Below are 21,456 nucleotides of genomic sequence, written 5' to 3' on the forward strand. Positions count from 1 at the left end.
ATATCTAGGAAGTCGAATGAAGCCCAGCTACAAAAACAAACTGGGTTCCGTCAGGGGTTCAGCTGCTTGGACCACATCCAGACCGTGTCGAGATGTTTGCCGGGAATACCGCCTGCCTCCTGTTCCTTCGTTTACTATGAGAAAGCCTTCGACTTAGAAGCGAATGCAATACTGTCAGCGCTGATCGATCTAGGTGTGGACGCGTCGTATGTGAGGACATTAGCTAACTGGTACGATCCATGCACCCTCGGATACAGTTTTTCCACCGCTCCTTCACCATACCCATTGGAAAGGGGGTACGACAAGGCGATACTATATCGCCGAAGCTGTTCACGGCTGCATTGCAATGGATAATGAAATCACTATCCTGGGAAGAAAGGGGCATACGTGTTGATGGAAGATTTCTCTCGAACCTCCGTTTTGTGGACAGCATTGTTCTCTTTTCGAGAAGTACCAATGAAGCAGAAACGATGCTCAACGAATTGAACAAAGCAGAGAAGAAAATAGGACTGCGGATAAGTAGAAAGAAGGAACAGTTAATGAAGAACGGCTATTGCGAAAACGAAGATGTACAGCTTGAAGGCTCCCAAATCGTGGAAACTTCTTCGTACATATACCTCGGGCGTTCTATGAATATGGAAAACGACTTGAAGGAAAAACTGAATAGAAGGATGAGAGCAGCGTTGGCAGCATTCGCACCCGTCAGAAGTTACAGACCAACTAACGGACCAAGATCTTCGTGCCCATCTGTTCAACTCGACAGTTCTTCCAGCGCTCTGTTACGCAGCGGAGACGTGGACAAACACCGCGGCCACGTCTAGGAAGCTACTCATTACCCACAGAGCCCTCGAGAGATGTCTTCTGAAGTTTAACGGGCACACACAACATCTAGCTTCGCAGCTCTGACCTAAGACCAATGTCCGTCTTCGCGAGCCAGCGTAATATATATCAAAGGCAAAGTGTAGATGAGCCGCTCACATTATGAGAAGAATCGACGATAGATGGACTAAAAAAACGCTAGAGTGGATCCCGAGAGATGCAGAACGCCCTCGAGGGAGACCGCCGAAGAGATGGGGTGATGTGTTCGTAGCAAGGATGGACCAGCTGAAATCTCAGGCTCTCTCGAATCTCGAATCTCAATCTATTTCTATTCAATCTCAATTTCGTGAGTGACGTGGACGGCTCAAGGACCTCGTCCACGTCACTCACGAAACATGAGAACATCTTGACATTTGAAAACTAAACGAGCGGAAGAGATGCTGGGCCCCATGTCCAGTGAAGAGGGGCCATCTATGTATCTGTGTATCCATGTAAGTATACACTCATGTACTTCTGATTTTTCCCTTCTTGAAAGCAAGAAAATGTAAGGGATCGGGAAAATAACAGTAACTAAGAACAAAACAAATGAACAGAAATATAGCATTATCCGAATTTAATGAAACCTTAAACTTTCTTCTGTATTCTTATCAGCAAAAAGAAACAAACAAACGAAGTTCATTTCACAGTGCCCTACGACTAAAATAGTGCGCTCCAGTACAAATCGCTCGACGCTGAACAGTCGCGCAGCGGTTGTCCAGTGGCTCTTTGGATTCAAATGATTTCTCGTAGATTCCATACTTGTGGGTGTTGCATAGGTTCAGTAAGCACAACATGTAGCTGTTATATGTTGTTGTATTAAATTTGGATGGCCCATCCTCCTTTTATTATATCTTTATATATCTCGATGGCTCATCCTTCTATTATTTGATGGTTCTTCTTTCTTTTTCCGGAAGCTTTTTTTTGTCTTATTGAAATTTTTGTTGCTATAGTAGTTGGGTGGTACCACTGACACGCTAGGTTTGGCCAGTAATTGGTCCGCGCTACTATGTATGTATGCTGTGTACTTCATCCATAGAGCACAGAAACTGCTGTCCATAGAGCCGACTGTCCTACCAACTTGCCGACTTCACTTTGGTTACTACGTGGCCGAAGCTTGCATCGAAGATCAAGGAGGGATTTGACGAATGGCGTTGTGATCGTGGATTGCTGTGGAAGGAGCGACCTTGCCCCAACCGTGGAAATCCCCGTAAAGTTACGAATCAACAACCTCCAGAAAGGCTAATTCAACAGCCCTCTTTAGGGCCACCAGCTTACGAATACAAATCGAAAATGTGTGAATGAAAGCTGTTGTATGTATAATTGGTGATCGCGTATTGCCATGAAGTTCATTTTTGGTTTTTTTTTCCTCCGGAAGTAATGCATGGTATGACTTAACTATTCACAACTGGAGAGCTTGTTTGCAAGTTTGGTGAAGTTAAAGCAGTTAAATAGTTCCAACTCTGTCTTCCTTTTTCCTTAGTAGCTTTAGCCTACATGTCGTGGATCCCCTAAGACTGATGCTCAGGTTTTAGGGCCCCGATTGACTAAGCTATTCATTTCCGGCAATGATACGACGATTGGTGAACTATCGCCTTCTCAAGTGCCTTTCAAACGGGAAAGACGCTTGTCATTTAAAAACGGTTTGCTGCTGTATGGTCATTTTGCGCGCCGTAGAGGTACAGCGCGTAGACGCACGCACAAGTCTTTCCTAGCGCGGTGGAGTGGCCCTGCCGAACTACCACAGCACCATATTTTTCTTTCACATTAGAATTAGTTATTTTCCAGATGTCCTCTTCTGATATTGATGACTTGCTGAAGTCGTTGACTCCTGGAAAACGCGCCAGTCGACGGTCTGTATGGAATCAAACCTTGTCCTTTGTCGATAATATAAACAAAAAGCCACCTCCTGTTCAAATGGCTGTTGGAGGAGGAGCTGGATTGTGAGTCGAGGGATATTCACTCCTAGTTGCAGTACAAGCCACTGAGACGCAGTAGATGGGCAGATTTTGTTTCGGCGCCCGCGTCGCGGCACATCACATTAGAGCATAGCAGCCTTGGCGTGACTTTCTACTGCTCACTATTCGCCATTGTGAAGCCGTCCAAAGTTATGTTCATGCTTAATTTTCTGTCATTTCTTCAATGTCGTACTTCTCATCACTCTAGATTCACTATTTATACGCTATTGCCCCTTTTCAAATTTATTGCTACGTTGCTTAAAGGCAGCATAGCACGAATCCGAGGTGGTGCGGATTTCAGGTGGAGTATCCGTGTACAGGGTCGTAGATTATGGAGACGAGGGTAGTTCCGCTGATCTCTGACTGAATCACTGCAAACAGCCTCCTCGAGAATGTGTTATGTACGAAGCCATCTATTGCAACGCTCCACCCCTTGCGCCGCATCTGTCCTGCGATTCGTCGAAAATCAATTCGGACTGCACCGATAGGCAGGCGCGCTGCAATAGAAGGCATCGTACAAAACAGCATTCAGAGGCTGGCTGCTTGCAGTGATTCAGAGAGAAATGAGCGAAACCACCCCGGTCTCCATAATTTACGACCCTGTATACAGATACTCCACCTGAAATCCGTACCACCCCAGATTCGTGGTATGCTGCCTTTAATTGAAGAGATGTGTTTCTTCTATAAACTCCTGTTGTTTCTCCTTCACGTCTGCATTTCAGCTTCTGTCGTCTCTTTAGAGTCGTTCTTTACGTAAATATAGCTTTACTTTCGATACATTACTGCTCTTAACTCACGTTTATTCACTTGTTGCATATATTTAACAGGTATGTTTTTTTCTATGAACTCCTGCTGTTTTCTTTTCATGGATTTACGTTTTTATCTTCTCTCGTTTCTTCACAGCTGTTCCTTCAGTCTATCTTTACTTCCGATACGCTATTTATTTTTTCAAGTTCTCACGGTATATTTTTTAAAATTTATGATGTTTTTTTTCAAACATTACATTTTTATCTTCTGACTCCTCTAGATAGGCTGACGTAAGGAACGGCTCTGAAGAAACAAGAGAAGATAAAACGTAAAGCCATGAAAAGAACACAGCAAGAGTTTATAGAAGAAACACATCTCTTTAATATAAGCAACGTACCAATAATTTTGAAAAGAACCAATAGCGTATAGAAAGTGAAGCTAGATTGATAAGAAGAACGACATTGAAGAAAAGACAGAAAATGAAGCACGAACATAACTTTGCGCGGCCTCGCAATAATGAATAGTAAGCAGTAGAAGCCTGCGCCGAGGCTGCTCTAATGTGACGTGTCGCGATACGGCCGTAAAGGTGAAATCTGCGCCCCTACTGTGTTTTAGTGGCTTGTAGTTGCAGTTAATTATATGGATCCTTCCTACTTCCAAGAATGAAAGATCACTTGGTTGCAGAGCCATATATTTATCGGGTGGATACATAACACAAAAAAAGATAAAGGATGAAGTCACTGGCGTATGAATCCACTCGGGATGCGCCAACGCGTTTTACTGTAATTCCTGGTCGTTGGGTTTTTTGGGATGCGTGCTGGCCTATACAATGTTGATATTGCAATATTGCCTATGTAATGAATTGCGGGGCGACGATGATCAAGTCAGTGTTTTTGTGGTCCCAGAACAGTCTGGTACCTATGTATCGACCCCGGTTTGATGAAAAGCGTGGTTTGCCCTATGGTGTTTTGAACTATCGACCTTGTGGTTACAACTTATTCTAGCTTTCCTTTCATTCTGCTCTTGTTTTGCGCATGAAACTTTCCTTTAAGGTTACTTATAAGTTCCTGACATCTCTGATATTTCCATCTTAATTTGCCAACATTTTATCTGAGTGAGTCGGTGAGTGTGCCGCAGTTAATGCGAGGTTCGGCTGTGACTGCACGGTTGGTTGTTCGAAGTTGTCCAGGAATAAGCCAAGCCTCTCATCCTTTCGTGGTCGATGAGTTGGTGCTAGACTTGTATGAGAAGATACATACTGACATGATTCTAGACCTGAAATGCATTCGTATTCGATTCTGAATTGGATTGAACGCGCTGGCGTCCCCGAGGGGATTGATTAACCACAAAATTTCTCTTTATGCGATTTTCTTAGCTTAGTGCTGGTGTTATGAAAAGCAGAAAAAGTCAAACAAGTTTTATTTTCTCTAACGATGCATATGGTAGGCAAAACGCTTGTTATCCCTATTGAAGTGTTATAATTTTACAGTATTCGCCATTACTTCAATACAAGGTGGGAGAACTCCAGAACATGTCGGTTCAGTGAATTTAGGTCTTGACAGGTCTCATCACTAGAAAATGTTTCTGAGTATAAAGAAAATTAACTTTTGATATTTATGCATATGTGTTCATCTTTTGATTGGAAAACTTTTGTCACCCATAATCACTAATCTAGCAAAATGCATCCAATATAAAAAGGTTTGGGGCACTACTTTTACATCATTTCCCTGTAGCATGGGTTGCTGCAGTTGCCGCGTTATGCACAGTCCGGTAAACATTCTGCCTTTGCATTCATAGATAGTAGTGTGTTGTTTTTATTGTAAAAACAAAGAAAAACAATGTTCGTGGACTTTGCCAGCTACATCATAATGATTTTTTTTGGAGCGGGAAAGAGATACACTGCACGAACCCTTGGATGTATTTTCAGGAAGAAGAGAATATACTGCTATAGATGTTGCAGTAATATTCTATCTATTAGAATTCAAGTTCCGTACCACTGAGATATTAGATAAAAAAAGTGGCAAAGTGATCAGCTACCATGTCATGACACATTAACCATAGTAGCTTCGAAGAGGAATGTTTTCAATAATCCTGAAGCGAAAAAAATTATGCAACTTTCCGATTTGTTACATCTACACAGAGATTGACACAGAGAATGTGGGGGAAAAATTTAGTGTGTTTGTGTTAACGTCGTGTTTTTCCTTGAAAGTTATTCTTCTTTTTCTTTGAAATGCCACGCAGTGACAAATCGATGTATAAAAGCTGCGCACAAATAACGTATGGTTTTGTGTAGTATACTGATGCTCTTAATGTCGGTTGGCATCTGAAAGGCATCACCCCACGAATCTGAGGTGGTACGGATTTCAGGTGGAGCATTCGCATACGGCATAGTAGATTATGGAGAGGGGGTGGTTCCGCCCATTTCTTCCTAATTGCCGTAAAAAACGGCCCAGAAGATGTGGCGCGTTCATAAGGCTGGCGCGCTCCAGTCGAACTCCTTGTAGGAAATAGCGCGCCGGAACGGTCCGGAAGATACGGCTTCGGGCGTTCTGACGCACTATTTCCTACAAGGAGTTCAACTGGAGCGCGCCAGGCTTATGAACGCGCCACATCTTCTGGGCCGTTTTTTACGGCAATTAGGAAGAAATGGGCGGATTCACCCCCTCTCCATAATCTACTATGCTGTATTCGAATGCTCCACCTGAAATCCGTACCACCTCAGATTCGTGGGGTGATGCCTTTAATTACTGCTTCGACCGCTTTGCAAATACACAGATTCATAGTTTCATTTGCCTCTTTTATTAAAAAAAAATATATTTTCAAATGGAAATACGGACGTACTCGTGAGACCCTGTATTTGAAGGGACTTGATTTGAATAATTTCGCTTATTGCTTGTAAAATTCCATTTTCTAAAATCAAGGGTCAGACAGGTGAAAAATAAGCAGTGGTAGGGAACGTTTTCGGTTTACAGTGGAGACTGCACATTGGAATGTGGAAATATTTGACCTGTCATACATTGGTCCATTCAAAAATGATCGTAGCTTGAATAGGGCACAGTTTTTTATGTTTATTGGTGGATTTTTAGAATTGTGAATTCGTGGTAAGGTTGACATACCGATGGACATAATGACGGCAAAGTTTTACGTTTTTTCTTAGTGCCGACGAGAGTGCCAAAACTTCTTGTTGTTACATTCCATTTAAATTCAAAAGTAACCGCAAAAGCTCAGTTACGAGTATGGAACCGAAGAAAATTGAGTACTAACTTTAGGACAATGGCAATATTTCATAAGTATTTTCATCTACAAGTAATGAGTAGTAATCACCAATAGTAATTATTCGCTCGCAGGAATCTTTCCTTTTTCTTTTCTTTTCCTGCACTGGGCAGTGTTTGATAACGTAACGCTCCGCATAGGCTTCTCAGTGCGTTGCGATGCTCGTATGAAGTCAAAGTGTCGATTTTGAATAGGTGATTTTGAATACGTTTCCATGCGCAGTGTTTCCAATTTATGAAGAAGGGGCGTTACCAACCTGATGAGGGAAACGTACGTTGGGAATAGACATGCGATGAAGTACATAACGGTGAAACACAGCGCCTTTCACGGCCATAAAATGACCTCAGATTTATTGTGTGGTTCTTCTATCCGTTCGACGACGTGGGATCTGTCCAAACCGTTTTGCCTTTTTTGGTGCCGTTTTCTGGCACCAATTCGACGCCCGGGGACCCGTCCCACCCCATTGTAACTGAAATCGGCACCTGCGTGCCAGTTCGACAAAATGGGCACGTCCCACCACATTCCACGGATAGTGCCGCCGGCGCGCCAATTCGATGCCGTGGGAATTTTACATAGTTCTAATCTGTGCTGTGCATAGAATAGTTTTTGAAACCGAAGGAATTTGTGAAGACTTCGACGAAATTTCTGTAGAGATTCCGGTTTTTTTCTCATGTTTCAGCTTAGGAAATTGGAACATTGTTAATAAAAGTATATTAGTTTAAAGTATATTGAGTGATTCCCTAATTGAAGTAGTTTATTTGGGGAAATTTGTTTTCTTCTCTGCTGAAGAGGTCTACCAGTGCTCATCGTAAACACAGCAGTTTCTATTTCTGATTCTTTCCTTTAAAAACATTTTATTTAAAATTTAGGCACCATGTGAGCTGCCCTAGAAGTAATGCGTTTCCAACTTTACAGGTGTGTCGGCTATATCTTCACTCGAACAAGCAAAGCTGCGGCGACGGCTCTTGGATTATCTCTCTTCGCATTTCAGGTTGCCCTTTTAGCATTTGCGTTAACCATTTCGGGTTATTCTTTTCTTCTCTAATCCGACATTCCTATTCCGCTGATTTATGCGGCCACTTTCGAAACTTTGTTTCTTTTTTTTCGCCGCATTACTCTTTTTCGTTCTGTGGTCTATCGTTGCTACTTCTTCTCGTATTGCAAATGATATGTTTCGACGTGACATGATGGGAACCACGATCTTTTTTTTTTTTTTTTTTTAAAAAAAATGCTGAGTACTATGTGCGTTAACGAGTGGGAAATTAGACGAGTAGAGTATTACATGTTTTTTTTTTAGTTGGAGAGGAGGCTCGATTCTATTCATTTCGTGGAAATTATTTTGTGATTTTTGGATCCTACAGAACTAATGCTGGAGTTCCTTATAGGACTTTGTGGTAATCACACCTCAAATATTTATGAGCACTCTAAACGTTATTTTACTCTGTGTACCCAATCTTCATCTTCATTACGGTATTCCTCAGTTGCTCTGTCTGTGGTGGTTTCAGAAGTTAAGATGTTTCAGAAGGTGGGAATTAAATAATGATAACGCGATATAATGTGACGAAGCTATAGCAGGTTTCTATACAGTTGCCGATTATTATTTCATTATTTTATGCTTCCTATAGCCGGGAGTTCAATCTCTGGTAACATAATTCTTTGCTGACTGCGGAGGATGGAATTATGTCAGCCGAATTCCTATCTGATGTGTTTGAACAGAATCGCGGGCAAAAATGGTGTTCTTTTAGGATAGGGAGGGGGGGATGGATGTGTTTTTATTATCGGTTTCATGTGTTTTTCTTGAAGGAGATTATGTTTAGCGCTAGGAGGTATAATTTGCAGCAGAGGAAAAAGAGAATAGCTTGCAGAATTAGAATTCTGTTACCACAAGGTTGAGTCACACCTACATGCCGAAGTTCATGTTTATCTTTTCTGCAGCGACACACGTTTTACCGTTATCTTTGTTGTAGATAGATGTTCACCTGTCCGTGCAAATTGTGACAGTTGTCGTTTTTCGGTTTTTCGAAAAACGACAACTGTCACAATTAATTTTCGGAAGTTTGTTAAGAGTAGTTGTTTCTTAAGATTTATGATCATATCTGCATTGCTTTCGGACCTAGAATTTTCCTTAAATTTGTCGTCAATAAATACTGCTCATTTGCGGTTGGCGTCTGTCGTACTATGTATCTATGATGGATGAAAGTATGCCAATTGAATCAATTTCTCATATGATCGAGTTGATTTGTGAACAAAATTGTTCAGAATATTTCCAGCTCAAAAATGTAGTGTTTGACCTCCATTCGATAAATGTTAGCGGTGCGGATGTTTCCCTTTTTCCAGGAGAGAGTAGAGGGTTAGTAATTTTTGAATGACCATGGTATCCATCCGCAGCCGTCGGCGCTTCATTTGTCTCCTGGAAGGAGAAGGCGCGAAAATGCCATGATCGTGCTCAAAGGTGGTTTTCAAGCGGTAATGGCATAAACTGAGTTCCCAGAAATTCTTGTCGTTACACTTCTTATTCTCCATCTTGTGAGAGAAAAAAGATCTGCTGCTGTCTGTTTATCGTGAATATTGCCTTTCTTTGTTGGCAATCATTTATGTTTTTCCGTCTGATTTTGTTTCGTTATTATTCCGCTACATTGTGTATTCCATTACTTGTACGTGCGTGTCGTTTCCGGCAAAGTATTCTTTGTGAATGCCTTCATTCAAGAATCAGGTATGATTCTTAGCGCGGATGTACTAGAAGTCCTACAGAGCTACTTAAAGTGGGCTGTTATTCCTGCTGCTTTATACTCTGTCTATAAGTAAGTGGAGCTACTCGAGTGTTTTTTCTGCTTTGATGTAGCTGTAGTATAGATTATGCACGTATTTAATTCCTGGGCCACACCGTCATCCTAAACTGTCATTCAAGGACAAAACTGTTTTAATAACCGGTGCGAGTTCAGGTAGGTCTCTTTTTTTGGTGAAGGGAAAGGTTCGCTCTGAAAATGAAAAAAAAAGAAGTCGTTAGGCCTGGGACGTGCGTTGGCGTTCGAACTGTATAGAAGAGGTGCTAAAGTAATTGTCACAGCACGAAGCATTGACAAATTGAAGGGATTGTGTGAGGAACTTAAGCGGAGCGGTATTGAGAATCCTCATGAACCATCTTACAGGTACGGCTTTTCGCAGTCTTTCTCTGTTTCCAGATAACCTATGCAATAACTTTTGTAGCAAATTTCTTTTTTTGCATCAGTAATTCCTTATTTTCTTCCTCTATGCTTTTTTTTTAGTATAACAGTGTTCCCTGTATGTTAGGTTTTTTCAAAGATTGAACCAGTACACGAATGGAAAAGACATAGTATAGTAGCGTAGTACTGGCAGACTGAAAACCATAGTGGTTTTCAGTCTGCCAGTACTACGCTCACATTCTTGTGGAATATTTTATTTTCTCTCCTATTCTACTTTTAAAACTAAATTGTCCTATACAAATTTAATTTCATCGCTTTCCTGTCCTGTACATATTTATCGGAAACAGAATATCCCTTCAGTCCCACAAATGTCTATGAATTCTGATCAAATTTTCTTTCCAGCTATCTTGATGTGAGCGAACCAATGGATGTGGAGGCCCTCAAAAATTTAGCTATTGATGGGAAGACCATTCACGTCTTAATTAACAATGCTGGACTTTCGATGCGTGGATCAATAAATGACACACCTATCAGCATTTACAAGTAAGTTTTTCTTTATGTCGCAGAATGATCGCTTTCTCTGCTAAGAGTTTTCGCTGTTTTTTTTTCTGTATATGGAACATAATGTTCAGGCAGCTAATGGATGTGAACTTCTTCGGACATGTTGTTATTACTCAAAAACTCCTTAATTCAATTCCTGATGATGGATGTATAATTGCAACGAGCAGCGTTCAAGGGAAACTACCCATCCCATATAGAAGCGCTTATGGGGCGAGTAAACATGCCTTTCAGGTTCGTGATAGAGTTCCATCACTTATTAGCCTTACTGCCATCAACAAATCCTTTTTAAATATCCGCTATACTTCTAGGCTTTCTTTGATACTCTCCGTTGCGAATCTCGCCCTAATATGCATATTCTTACTGTATCTGCTGGTTATATGAACACAGGTTTCGGGAAGCGTGCCTTAGATACGCAAGGTCATGCTGTGGGTAAGGAGGACGAGAAACAGTTAAAGGTGTGCATGTCTTTTTCCTACTTTTTTACATGGATTTATTTCTGTTTCAACGAACTTGTAATTCAACACTGTTAGTTTGCTTCTTCTCACTAGTCCATCCATTGACAGCAGTCCATGTATTTCTAGGATCATTCCAGTCGGGTCCAAGTGGCCATGATCTTGGATCGGGTACAGGAAAAATGCCAGGCTCTAGATCGGGGTTAGGGACGTCCTCAATACGCTCAACAGGAGCAGCGGTTGTTGTCTTTATAAAAGTCCAGTGATTAAAAACAAAAAAGTAATACATTCACTCTCTTAATATCTCACCGTTTGAACAATCCTTGGAGAGGTTTGAGGTGGAAATACGACCGGTTGTTGGTTTATTAGCTGTTGGTTGAATGGTTGCTGGTTGATTAGCTGTTGATTGAATGGTTGTTGGTTGAACGGTTGTCGATTGAAAAGGAATGGCACATTTTCCGTGAAGAAGAGGATTTGCGCTTAAAAATAAACAAACGAAATAATCAACAAATGCAAAAAACACTGTTGCGGCGCTCAGTTGTATTGGATGTGCAGAATAACAACAATCATACTTTCTTGTAAGTATAGGATATGTTTGAGATATGCGAAGTGTTTATTTCCCCACTGTTTCTCTAAAATAAACGTTAGCAATAACTGCATTAGCTTAGCTAATGTTGTTTCTGCTGTTGATAGCCTGGATAATTGGAGTATTTGTAATCCGCACACTAGTCGTACTAGTTTGGACGAGGGAGAACTGATGTTTTCGGGGACGGATTGTGAAAACTTTTCAAATTCGAACAATTTGTTTTGGTTAAGTTAGTGACGTAATGAGAACAAGAACAGTAAGAGGTTGAGTATTGTCGCAATTGTTTTGATTCTACAGTGCTGCTGTTTCAAACGAATATGAAGTTGAAAAGGTTGAAGTTGTAATGGAGAAATATGGTCGAAATGTATTCCATTCTAATTTGAAAACCATTTCCGAAGCTATAGTCTTCCTTGTAAAGCACTTCGGTAACGTTAGGAGAATACGAATCAGTTGTTTATCTGAACCAACTTCTTAAATTTTTTACTGCGTTCGTTTGAAGTGAAGTTGACATATCGTGCTATGGCATCACCCAACTTTTTCTCATTTACTGTCTTTTTTGCTTCGCAAATTTTGCCCATGTAACGTAGGGGCAGATGCAGCTCAGTCGGGTTTAGGAGGCATTCCGTTGTGACTGCACTATAGATGGATGTTTTGAAACGTTTCCAGAAGGACAAAAACACTCAATTGATACCTTGACGGGCCCCTGTGGTTCACTGTATGGACTAGACACGCATTCATAAACCTCAAACGATTACGAATTGAAGCGAACGCGTTGGCACATCACAAGCGGATTGATTAACGTCGGACATTTCGCGTAGGGGTCTGCATTTCTGGGTTAGCTGAAAGCGACAAAAGCGACAATCCAGTATGAAAACATTGCTAATTTCTCCATATTTCGTTTGCAGGTTTTGCTTTTGAGAAAATGTTATTATGGGGATGGTAAAATTCCATTAAATTTCCAGTTACTAGGTAGTTCTTTCAAATGTTTTGTAGTTCTTTTTTTACAACGAAAATACACGAATTTATGATGGTCGGTTATGTGAGTGATGCTGCCGACTAATTCAACGCTGTTCTAGTTTAATGTTTTTTTTTATGTGTGTCCTATTCGTCAAGCTTTTGTATAACGAGTAGTTAGTTGGTGGTTGCGGAGACAGACTATCCTATGTCATACAGTATACAGTGTTGTATCATCAAAAGTTTCGTTGAACATCAATTATTCTCACGAAATGCATGTTTTTTCCCTGAAATGTCAAGGACGTGAAGAGACAGTAAAGTTGCGTGATTGGCTTATATTTGGTTTTAACAAAATAAAAAGGAAAAGAAGGGTCCAGTGAAGTGAACGAAGGAAAATTGTTATCATGAATATGGTTTGCTGTACTGTAGAATTTCTACTATTAGAAGCAATCGCTTCCTCTACGTCAGACGAAGTAGTGCTTTATAACAGCAGCGTGTACCTATGGAATCTTTCATTTAGCTTGACAATTTATTGGGGAGAAGAGAAATCCAGCCGGGACGCACTTATGTGAAAGATATGAGAATCCTAGGGCACTTGTTTCATTCTCTTTCGCGAGGAATTTCGCTGGTGTCGAAGGATCCAGTTTGAGGATTGTGCTTTCAATGTGAGAACAAAAAAATATTTGCAGTTCTGGTGGCAAATAACGTTCGGAAAACAGGATAAAAAGAACTGGTTATTTCTTCGAAGGATACAGATTACTCAATAATATAACAGTCTTTACAAAAAGTAGTTACTAGTTCCTTGAGTGCTCTTTATGCGGATGAAAGAACGCATTCCAATGATAGACTGGTACTGTATCGGAAACATAGTTTTGTTCATAGATCTCTTCAAATGTGTGGCGAGGAGCTAACTTGATCAGTATGATTTGCAACGGTTTTTTTATAGCTATGGTAGAGCCAAATAGACATGAAGCACGGTGCACAAATGCACAAGAGGCTGCGCCTGAAGCGGCGCGCTAGAGCGTAGCGGTTGGCATCGGGTGGGGGACCCTTACTAGCCTCGATTCCAACCGCTGTGTCCATCGTGTCGCATGGAGTACAGCCGCTTACGCAACTACAGCGTGCTTCATGTCGTACCAACTACATATAGCGTATATCTGTAGCAGCTAGATAAAGCACATGAGAAACAAAACATATGTGGAGTACCTTTTTCACTGTTTTCAAATATCGTTGGAGATGTACGATACAGTGAAGACAACATGAAAATTCAAGACGTTAAGATTTTTCTATGTAATTGGGATGAAGCCTGACGGGTGGGAAGAAGTTACCCACGTTTTGACGTTTCATGTCATCAAGATTTTTGTTTTCGTAAGTAGGAATCGACAAGCACGTCTTGTCCAGATTTTTCTATTTGTAATTTCTTCCACTGCAAATTGTTCTGAGATAAATTTGTCTCACTTCACAAAAGGGATAAATGTCAATCTCGTTTACTATAGAATTCGTTAAGATTCATTAAGTTCGCATTCATTAAGTGTAGTACTCACCTTGTACTGTGCCTATTAAGAGGGATGTCAAGCAGTACGAATTCATAGACTTGAGTGAAACGAAGGACGATGTGCACCTGACCGAAGAGTAATGCGTTTTGCAGTAGAAGTAGGTTGTACGATGAAGAAGAGGGCTCGCCGAAACGTTCTATTTTCTTCAAGTCTCTTGCCCTTTACACTGACACATCGTCGCTCACTGGGTACAATAGAGATGCGCACGACGGCATGACGTGAATTGGACATGAGTGTTTTTTTTTTCGCACGTGTCAAAAAATATATGGAGTCGTTCTCTGCATTGTGTGTGAAGTGTATGGGTGCGATTTGCAGGGGGTTTATCTTAAAAGTGTGACTTATCCTCATTACTACTATATTCAGTCAAGCAATGGTAAACACTTCCTGTTGCCAAAGACGAAGGAGTGGCAAGATAAGGGTAGTTGAAAATCGGAATATTTTAAAGCAGGTCTTGCTTGGCCAGTTATTGGGAAAGGTCCTGTTTAATAATGTATAATGTATGCGTGATCATGCTCATACTCATATCTGTACCTTTTACCCTTGTGCGGCCCATACTTAAACTGACGGAACAAGAAGAAGGAGTTTGGATATGTTCGAGGACTGTCGCCTTTTTGTTGTTCTCTCCGTTTTGTTGTTCAGTTAAAGAAATTGTATTATGGAATACCTTCGTTTTGTCTACTTCTTGCGTCTATTAATTAGATCTAAATTATGAGATTCGACTTTGTTCACGAAGAGATTCCTTTGTCCTTGAAAAGGCATAACCTTTTTTCCGCCAAAAGGACAACTTGTTTCGCTGTAGCGAAGGTGAAAGTGGCCTTGACTGATCATAAAACTTGGAAGCGAATGACTTGCTATACTTTATGGAGGACGAATACTTGGAGCAGTAGAAGAGTAAAACCTACGAAATGGTGCTAGCGAACTTTGAGGACTATGTTGTGGAAATTTCTCGAATATTCGGTCCTTCACATGTATTCGAACAATAGCTTTTTCAATTATTCATATTCTTCAATTACTCGCAGTGATTGGAGCGTGCAATCATTAGTTTCGGCAGCATGCTTAGTGTTCTTCGAGTAGAAGAAATTCTTTGCAGCAATAAGAATGCACAAATTTTTGACCTTATCTTTGCAAATGCTTTCCTTTTAGGGCTTGTCACCGGAAGAAGCAGCCAACATCATCCTACGAGCGGCATCCGCTCGCGAAACAGATCTCGTCATGGCTCCGTTTTCGAACAAAATCGCCATCTTTTTACGTTGGGCGTGGCCCAGTCTCCTGTTCTACTTGCTTTACAAGAGAGGACTCAAAGACGAATACGCAACGAAGAAATCTCAATAGATATATTCCTGGTTACAATAAGAACTCCATTCTTCCAGTTCCCTGCTTTTTAATTCGACGGTGTTCACATGTTGCCCAATTTTCAGTTTAAAAAATTCTTCATGATCTAATGATGCTATTGTTCATTAGCTTAGATTGAATCTAGTCAAATAAATTTTTTAAAAGTGTTTTTTTTTTCTCCAGAACATTCTGAACTGGCGTTTCCTTAGTTTCTGCGAGTTTTTTCCGTTTTGTTTGAAGAAGTACTAGTTTAGGTATGCAATTACCGTGGATACATCAAACTGAATCGTTCGAAGTTCGAGAGGGATCTCAGAGAATTGAAAGAAGGGCTTGAACGGAACTTGCTTGGGGAGTCGTCTCGTCCCGTTATACCGGACGAAAAGGAGGTGAGTTGAGAAATCTTCCGCAATGAATTACGCAGAATTATACAAACAGAGGAAATTCCTTTCTAACTACGGCTGAAAACAAAAGATATTTACTTATCTCTTGTTTTCAGCCGTGGTTAGAAACTGTTCATTATTTCAGGTGAGCAACTTTTTGCGCTCTAACGCTTGGCTACTTGGTGGATTCGCTGCTGGATGGCTGCTAGGCTTTGGACTGGCTTGATCCGATATATTATATTAGAGCGTCCAATCATTAGTTTCGAATGAAAGGGATCCAAGAAATATAATACCGTTCTTTTGAATAGAATCGATTATATTTTGTGGAACACTTGAGGTCAGTAGAAAATAGAAAAGTTGAGCTTTTCTTGGTTTTTATTTCGAAAGAGAAAATAGCTTTAGAAAGTAAATTAGTTTCTCGTTTGAATTTCACTATTAATCATTCATATTAGCTCACTTTCGTTTTTTTTTCTGGATCTAGTCTGATGGCTGTGTCTTCATATTGATTCCAAAGTTCTCACAGAAAGCTCTGTTTGTTTCCTCATTCTTTTTTTTGTATTCTTACTGTATTGTAGTAACAAATCCTATCGCTTCACACGTGGGGAGCTAAATAATTATTTTTTCGTTTATTTTCGGGAGATCTCCAGTAGTATCGCAGAAATAATAGAGTTTCCTTAGCTTTTTACATTTGTCGGATTTTCCAGGCTTTATTTGGAATATGACGTAATTCAGCATGTCCAGCGTACTACTTGAGAATTCACAACTTGCAAATTCAGTTCGATTATTTTCTTTATTTTTTGACTCCCTAATTTAAAGTTTGAAAATGAACACTGTACAACTCGAAAACTACCTTCATACTTGCATGCCTTTATATTTCACACTGCATACAATAACATTGGCACAGTTTGCAATCGTAAAACTACGCAGGCATGTGAAAAATGTAATAAGTTATCGTGAAGTAGTTCTTTTATAAATTACGTGCTCCGTACATCCAAGACAGTACAGAAACGTGCACATGCACAGCGGCTGCCGTAGCTATTGTTGTCGCAACGCTACTGATGTGCATATTCATAGTAGCTGCGTACGCGGCTGCGCTCGAAGGGTGGGACTATCGCCAACTGCAACGAAGGATGGTGTTAGCAAAGATCCAACTTCGATCCTAACCTCTAGGCTCTATTGCATCTCTTCGAACGCAACCGCACCATGACTTTATGTTGAATTTTGAATGTGCGAAAAAGAAAAAGAAATGGAGCGTGACCTTAGTAATCTTTGACGTTAACTAGAAACAATAATGACAATGGGAAGGAAAATTCAAATAAATACAATACAACACGTATTAGGGTTAATGTCATCTATGACAACTGATTCCATTAATTATGTCGACAATCTCCACTGATGAGGCTTCACTACTGGTACTGTCCCCGACGAGTGGTGAAATGACAGCTCAGACGTTGCAGTCACACGAGTCAGTACCAGGTTGCGAACCATGTTAGGAAGTGGTAAAAATAAATGAAATATCCGCAAAATAGCAAACATTTTCATTTGTTTTTAACATCTCATTATTTGTCAAAAATATTGCTGCGGAATGACGGATAGAGCTGGAATTCGGGAAGCGATACTCTAGAAGAATGGTAAGCTCGAAAGGGTGGCGGATAGGGCGGTCCCTAGGAAGGAGCTTATTTGCTTCTGACTCTTCACTGTCGTTAGCAGAAGTAATCCGCGAAGTTTCCCTTACGTTTCTTTACTTTCTTGCTTTTTATTGCTTTGCTTTTATATGATTTGTTTTTTATCTCCAAGAAGATACTCAGCAAGAATGCGCAATAGTGAACCTATTTCGTTAGAAACGTTTAATATTAACTAGTAATACCATGTTTTTTCAGCTGCGCAGGTTGAAAAGTGTGCCGTCTGTGTACAAATTGTTACAGTCACTTGCTTTTAAAAGAAGTGGGCTAGTTCTGAAGGAACGCCCAGCTATCAAGCCACAAGCAGAATGCTAGAACGCATTGCAAATTGGTTCACCGTGATGGTTGGTATGAATGGAATTGTCGCTGAGTGAACTATAAACGCCGAGCATCCCTAGTGGGATGTTCCAGTCGTACCCGGGCTCAGCCATGTGCGCCTAGAGAAATTAAGTGAAGAAAGCCTCCATAGATGTTGAATATTGGCAAGAAATTACACTTTGAAAATGCTCAGGCAAAGCAGAAAGGTAAGGAAGCAGTGCCGACACATGCTTCTATTTGGATGATATATGGTAGGAACAGAAAATGTGAAGTTCAGTCTGTTCAAATCTAGTGAGTGAATGCGGAAGTATCTACTCGCTCGAGATTTGTCTCTTCACATCAGAGAACAAGGACAGCACTGTTCTGTCGATTCTCCTTGCTTTTTGCTTGTGTCCGGATAGCGGCGGTTGATTTGCCGAATCAAGTCGTAGAATACCTCGAAATGTCCGGGTTAATCACAGTAAACGAATTTAAACCAGAGATAAAAAATTGGGAGAAAAATGTAAACATAGTAAGTCAAAGTAAGATATGTAAAAAGATGAACGAATAATGGAAGCTACCTCGCTGACATTAATTTTAGCTTTGGCGGATGTTTCCAAGTAGGCGGAGCCAAATTGCCGAGCAAGATTCAATCCCTGATCCTTACCGACGACTCGTTCATCTTCGAGATCGCACTTATTCCCAACCAAAATCATTGGTACCTGGAAGAAAATTGCGAAGAATAATCGAACGAAGACAAAAGCTTTGTCTGTTCGATGAATTTCTCATAGGTTATGTAGCTGTAAACTGATCGCAGCACCCACTTCATCGGTATCCTTCACTCGAAGGATTTGATCACGAAGATCCATTAGATCGTTGAAGGTTGACTGTGCAGTGATGGAATAGACTAGGACGAAACCTTGTCCGTTCTTCATGTACAGGTCACGCATTGCTGTGAATTGCTCCTGAAAAGAAAGGAAATCTGTGGCTGGTACTAGGTGTAGCCAAGACTCACCGTGCCAGCTGTATCCAGAATTTCTAGCATGCATTGTTGTCCATCAACCTCTACTTGCTAAAAGTGGGTCTTGAGTGTGGAGACAACGGAACATCGGGAACTAATGAAACTGGGAATTTGTGATTGGAAAAGAGGAGGCGCAGGGCGAGTTGGTAGGCGAGGCTTGTTAACCGTGTCTGTCCTACCTCTACTGGAAGTACGTCCTGTTTTATATACCATTGACTGCAAATCTGTAATTTCATGCAGTGTGCAGATCAATACGTGGGTCGAAATCGGACGCATTTGAGTGGTAGTGGGAGGAGAGTGGTAGCCCAAATTAACCAATCATCACAGCTCTGCTCCGCCTCTTCTCTTCCCATAACCCCATTAGTAGTTTACCTTTCTATAACTGTCCTCAATAGTTGGATCATATTTCTCAACAAAAATTCCTTGCACAAATTGTACTGTCTGAAAGCAATAACGTTTAAAAATTGTACTAGAAGAAGAATTGTTGACGTTTGAGGAAGAAAATACTACCAGAGCTGATTTTCCAACGCCTCCACTACCAAGTACTACGATTTTGTATTCGCGCATGCTTCCTAAAAATGTTCTTAGTGGTTTTGGGTTCAATGTGTTCACCCAACGAATGAATAAAGATAAATACATACATACAGAAATTTAAAGACGACAAATGGAGCGACGGATTTTTGTGAACGAGGCTAACTGCAGAAGTTTAGTAACGAGCATTTTAAAATATAATGGGATTAAAACAGGTGGTTTCGAATAAATTACGTAGCTATGCAATCATTCTACAGAAATTGCCGAAATCTACGTCAACGTATGGTTCAGAGCCCCTCGGAGCAATTTGAATTTTAATTCAAATGTTTTCGGTGGCTGACTTTCAAACTATTTCGACTGAACGCCTGGGAACTATTACTTATTTACTGTTGTTCTTATTTGTCAAGTCCCGTAGTGAAGAGAAATACAACGTTGACTATTATGAAATGCGCTAGAGGACACGAAAATGAGGAAAATATCGCATATCTTGCAATAGTTTGTGGAGAAAGGCGGCATTTCTCAACGCTTGAACGAGAAGTATCAGCAGTATGGCAGAAGTTCGTAGAATGAGAACAGAGGGCCGTAGGACCTAATGGATTCTTTATTGCCTACTGTAATATGTGGCTATTGAGCTGTTTAGCAGAAGCAGCCAGTTCGTAAAGTGGAAATTTGTGCCGTCCTCTTGTGGAAACAATAACTAAATCTATTCGTTCTGTGCTCATTATATTTATTATGCCCTTAGGGCATTTTAATCTCAGTGGAAGCGCACTTTCGTCTCGAGGATACAAATAGGTATAGAACAGTGACGAAGCGGGGCAAGAACCTCCATCCAGAACGTTTCCAAAATGGGAAAGCAGAGTTGACTGGATGTTTGAAGCTACAGAAAGAAATTTAATCACTATTGATTCTTGTATTGTGAAAATTTAGTTTAGGCAATCAAAAAATAAAAAATGAGTCGACTTTTCGCGTAATGAATTCTTAGTTTCTTTTCATTGATTCTAAGTGCACGTCTGCTATCGAATCAATTTGCTTTTTTTTTGAAGTTGATTGCTCGAAAGAATTAGGGGAGAAAATGAGAGGACAAGTCAAAACAAGCATGAATTCAAGTCCAAAAAGAAAACGATGCAGGGAAAGCAGTAGGGAGGGAGACTGAAGGTTTCAACAAAAAAGTGAAAGAAGGCTTCAAAGAAGTTAACCGCTATCCACAAAAAAGAATGTAGAAAAAGCGAAAAAAAAACCAAAAAAGGCACGTTGCCGACTTAAACAAAAGTTCTGCGCTTCAGTGATTTTATGAATACGAAATTATCAGGTCTGGTCGGCCTGCTGTTTCCGGATTTTCTTCGAGTTGGGTGTCAGAGGTAAGGATCGATGGAATACTGTATGGAAAGGTATTGGAGGTGTCGAAATCGTTTATTGAACCGTTCTGGAGGCAAAAGTCATCGGTTATCTTATCGGAATATTAAAGACATACATAGCAATGATGACTCAGACTTTCAGGAGAACATTTTCTTCTTCTGGTTCCATGTGGACAAAATTTCATACTACACGACTTCAAAAAAATCCATGCATCCGTTTTGAATAAAACATGGATACTTTGATTAGTAAAAGATTCCTGAGATGCAATCTTAAAGACACATAGGCGAGATCTTGGTGATGTGTGAAATGACGTTCCGCTTTGCACCTTGAATTTTTTCTCAGGAATTTTTGTTGTCTTCTATACTATGCAGAAGTTCCCCCTTGGAAATGTCAGCAGTGAACAAGGAATAAAATTTACATCTTCAAGAAAACAAACGGCACTATAAAGACGACCATGTTTTACCAACCCCGCTAGTCGGTGAAACTGGTCAGTTGTTTTCCTTTTAAGGTCTTGCGTGGTGTACTTGGAACAATATCGGAGTTTGGCGAGGAGAGAGGAGTTTGATGGGATATGCATGGTATCAAAGACCTCGAATCATTTTCAGGCCTTTGAAAAAGACGAGTTTGTCGAAACGTCAGGCCAATAAAGAAGTTTCACCTAAACCTCGTTGGTATAACAAGAAAACATAAATACACTATCAAATACCGAGGTTTTAAGAAGAGAGGATTTGGAGATTATTAAAGTATGAAA

General features: G+C 40.5%; 3 protein-coding genes across 6 annotated transcripts; 2 read left to right on the top strand and 1 right to left on the bottom strand.

The window, feature by feature from the left end:
• Positions 1-239: 239 nt before the first annotated feature.
• Positions 240-821, top strand: RB195_002307 (uncharacterized protein; the record flags this gene model as incomplete). Of its 2 annotated transcripts, none has more annotated exons than XM_064199497.1 (1): positions 240-821. In XM_064199497.1, the coding sequence occupies one exon, from the start codon at positions 240-242 to the stop codon at positions 819-821; it is 582 nt and encodes a 193-aa protein (XP_064055377.1). The 2 variants fall into 2 exon arrangements, with proteins under 2 accessions (XP_064055377.1, XP_064055378.1); XM_064199496.1 differs by having other exon boundaries at positions 354-821.
• Positions 822-2,423: 1,602 nt separating this feature from the next.
• Positions 2,424-16,044, top strand: RB195_002308 (uncharacterized protein; the record flags this gene model as incomplete). 3 transcript variants are annotated; one of them, XM_064199500.1, is made up of 11 exons in its annotated part: positions 2,644-2,798; positions 7,749-7,858; positions 9,541-9,634; positions 9,687-9,775; positions 9,841-9,982; positions 10,400-10,540; positions 10,630-10,789; positions 10,867-11,013; positions 15,250-15,315; positions 15,693-15,824; positions 15,964-16,044. In XM_064199500.1, 11 exons carry the CDS (start codon positions 2,644-2,646, stop codon positions 16,042-16,044), a joined length of 1,317 nt encoding a protein of 438 aa, XP_064055380.1. The 3 variants fall into 3 exon arrangements, with proteins under 3 accessions (XP_064055379.1, XP_064055380.1, XP_064055381.1); XM_064199499.1 differs by lacking the exons at positions 2,644-2,798; positions 7,749-7,858 and adding an exon at positions 11,140-11,212 and having other exon boundaries at positions 9,549-9,634; positions 15,250-15,449; XM_064199498.1 differs by lacking the exons at positions 9,541-9,634; positions 9,687-9,775; positions 9,841-9,982; ... (4 more) ...; positions 15,693-15,824; positions 15,964-16,044 and adding exons at positions 2,424-2,534; positions 8,916-9,023 and having other exon boundaries at positions 7,749-7,824.
• Positions 16,045-18,152: 2,108 nt separating this feature from the next.
• On the bottom strand, positions 18,153-19,385 carry RB195_002309 (uncharacterized protein; the record flags this gene model as incomplete). Its single annotated transcript, XM_013448770.2, has 6 exons — positions 18,153-18,254; positions 18,379-18,519; positions 18,622-18,762; positions 18,813-18,869; positions 19,191-19,259; positions 19,329-19,385. 6 exons carry the CDS (start codon positions 19,383-19,385, stop codon positions 18,153-18,155), a joined length of 567 nt encoding a protein of 188 aa, XP_013304224.2.
• Between the last annotated feature and the right edge of the window lie 2,071 nt (positions 19,386-21,456).

The sequence above is a fragment of the Necator americanus genome, chromosome IV (assembly GCF_031761385.1).
Source record: "Necator americanus strain Aroian chromosome IV, whole genome shotgun sequence".
Classification (NCBI taxonomy): Eukaryota; Metazoa; Nematoda; class Chromadorea; order Rhabditida; family Ancylostomatidae; genus Necator; species Necator americanus.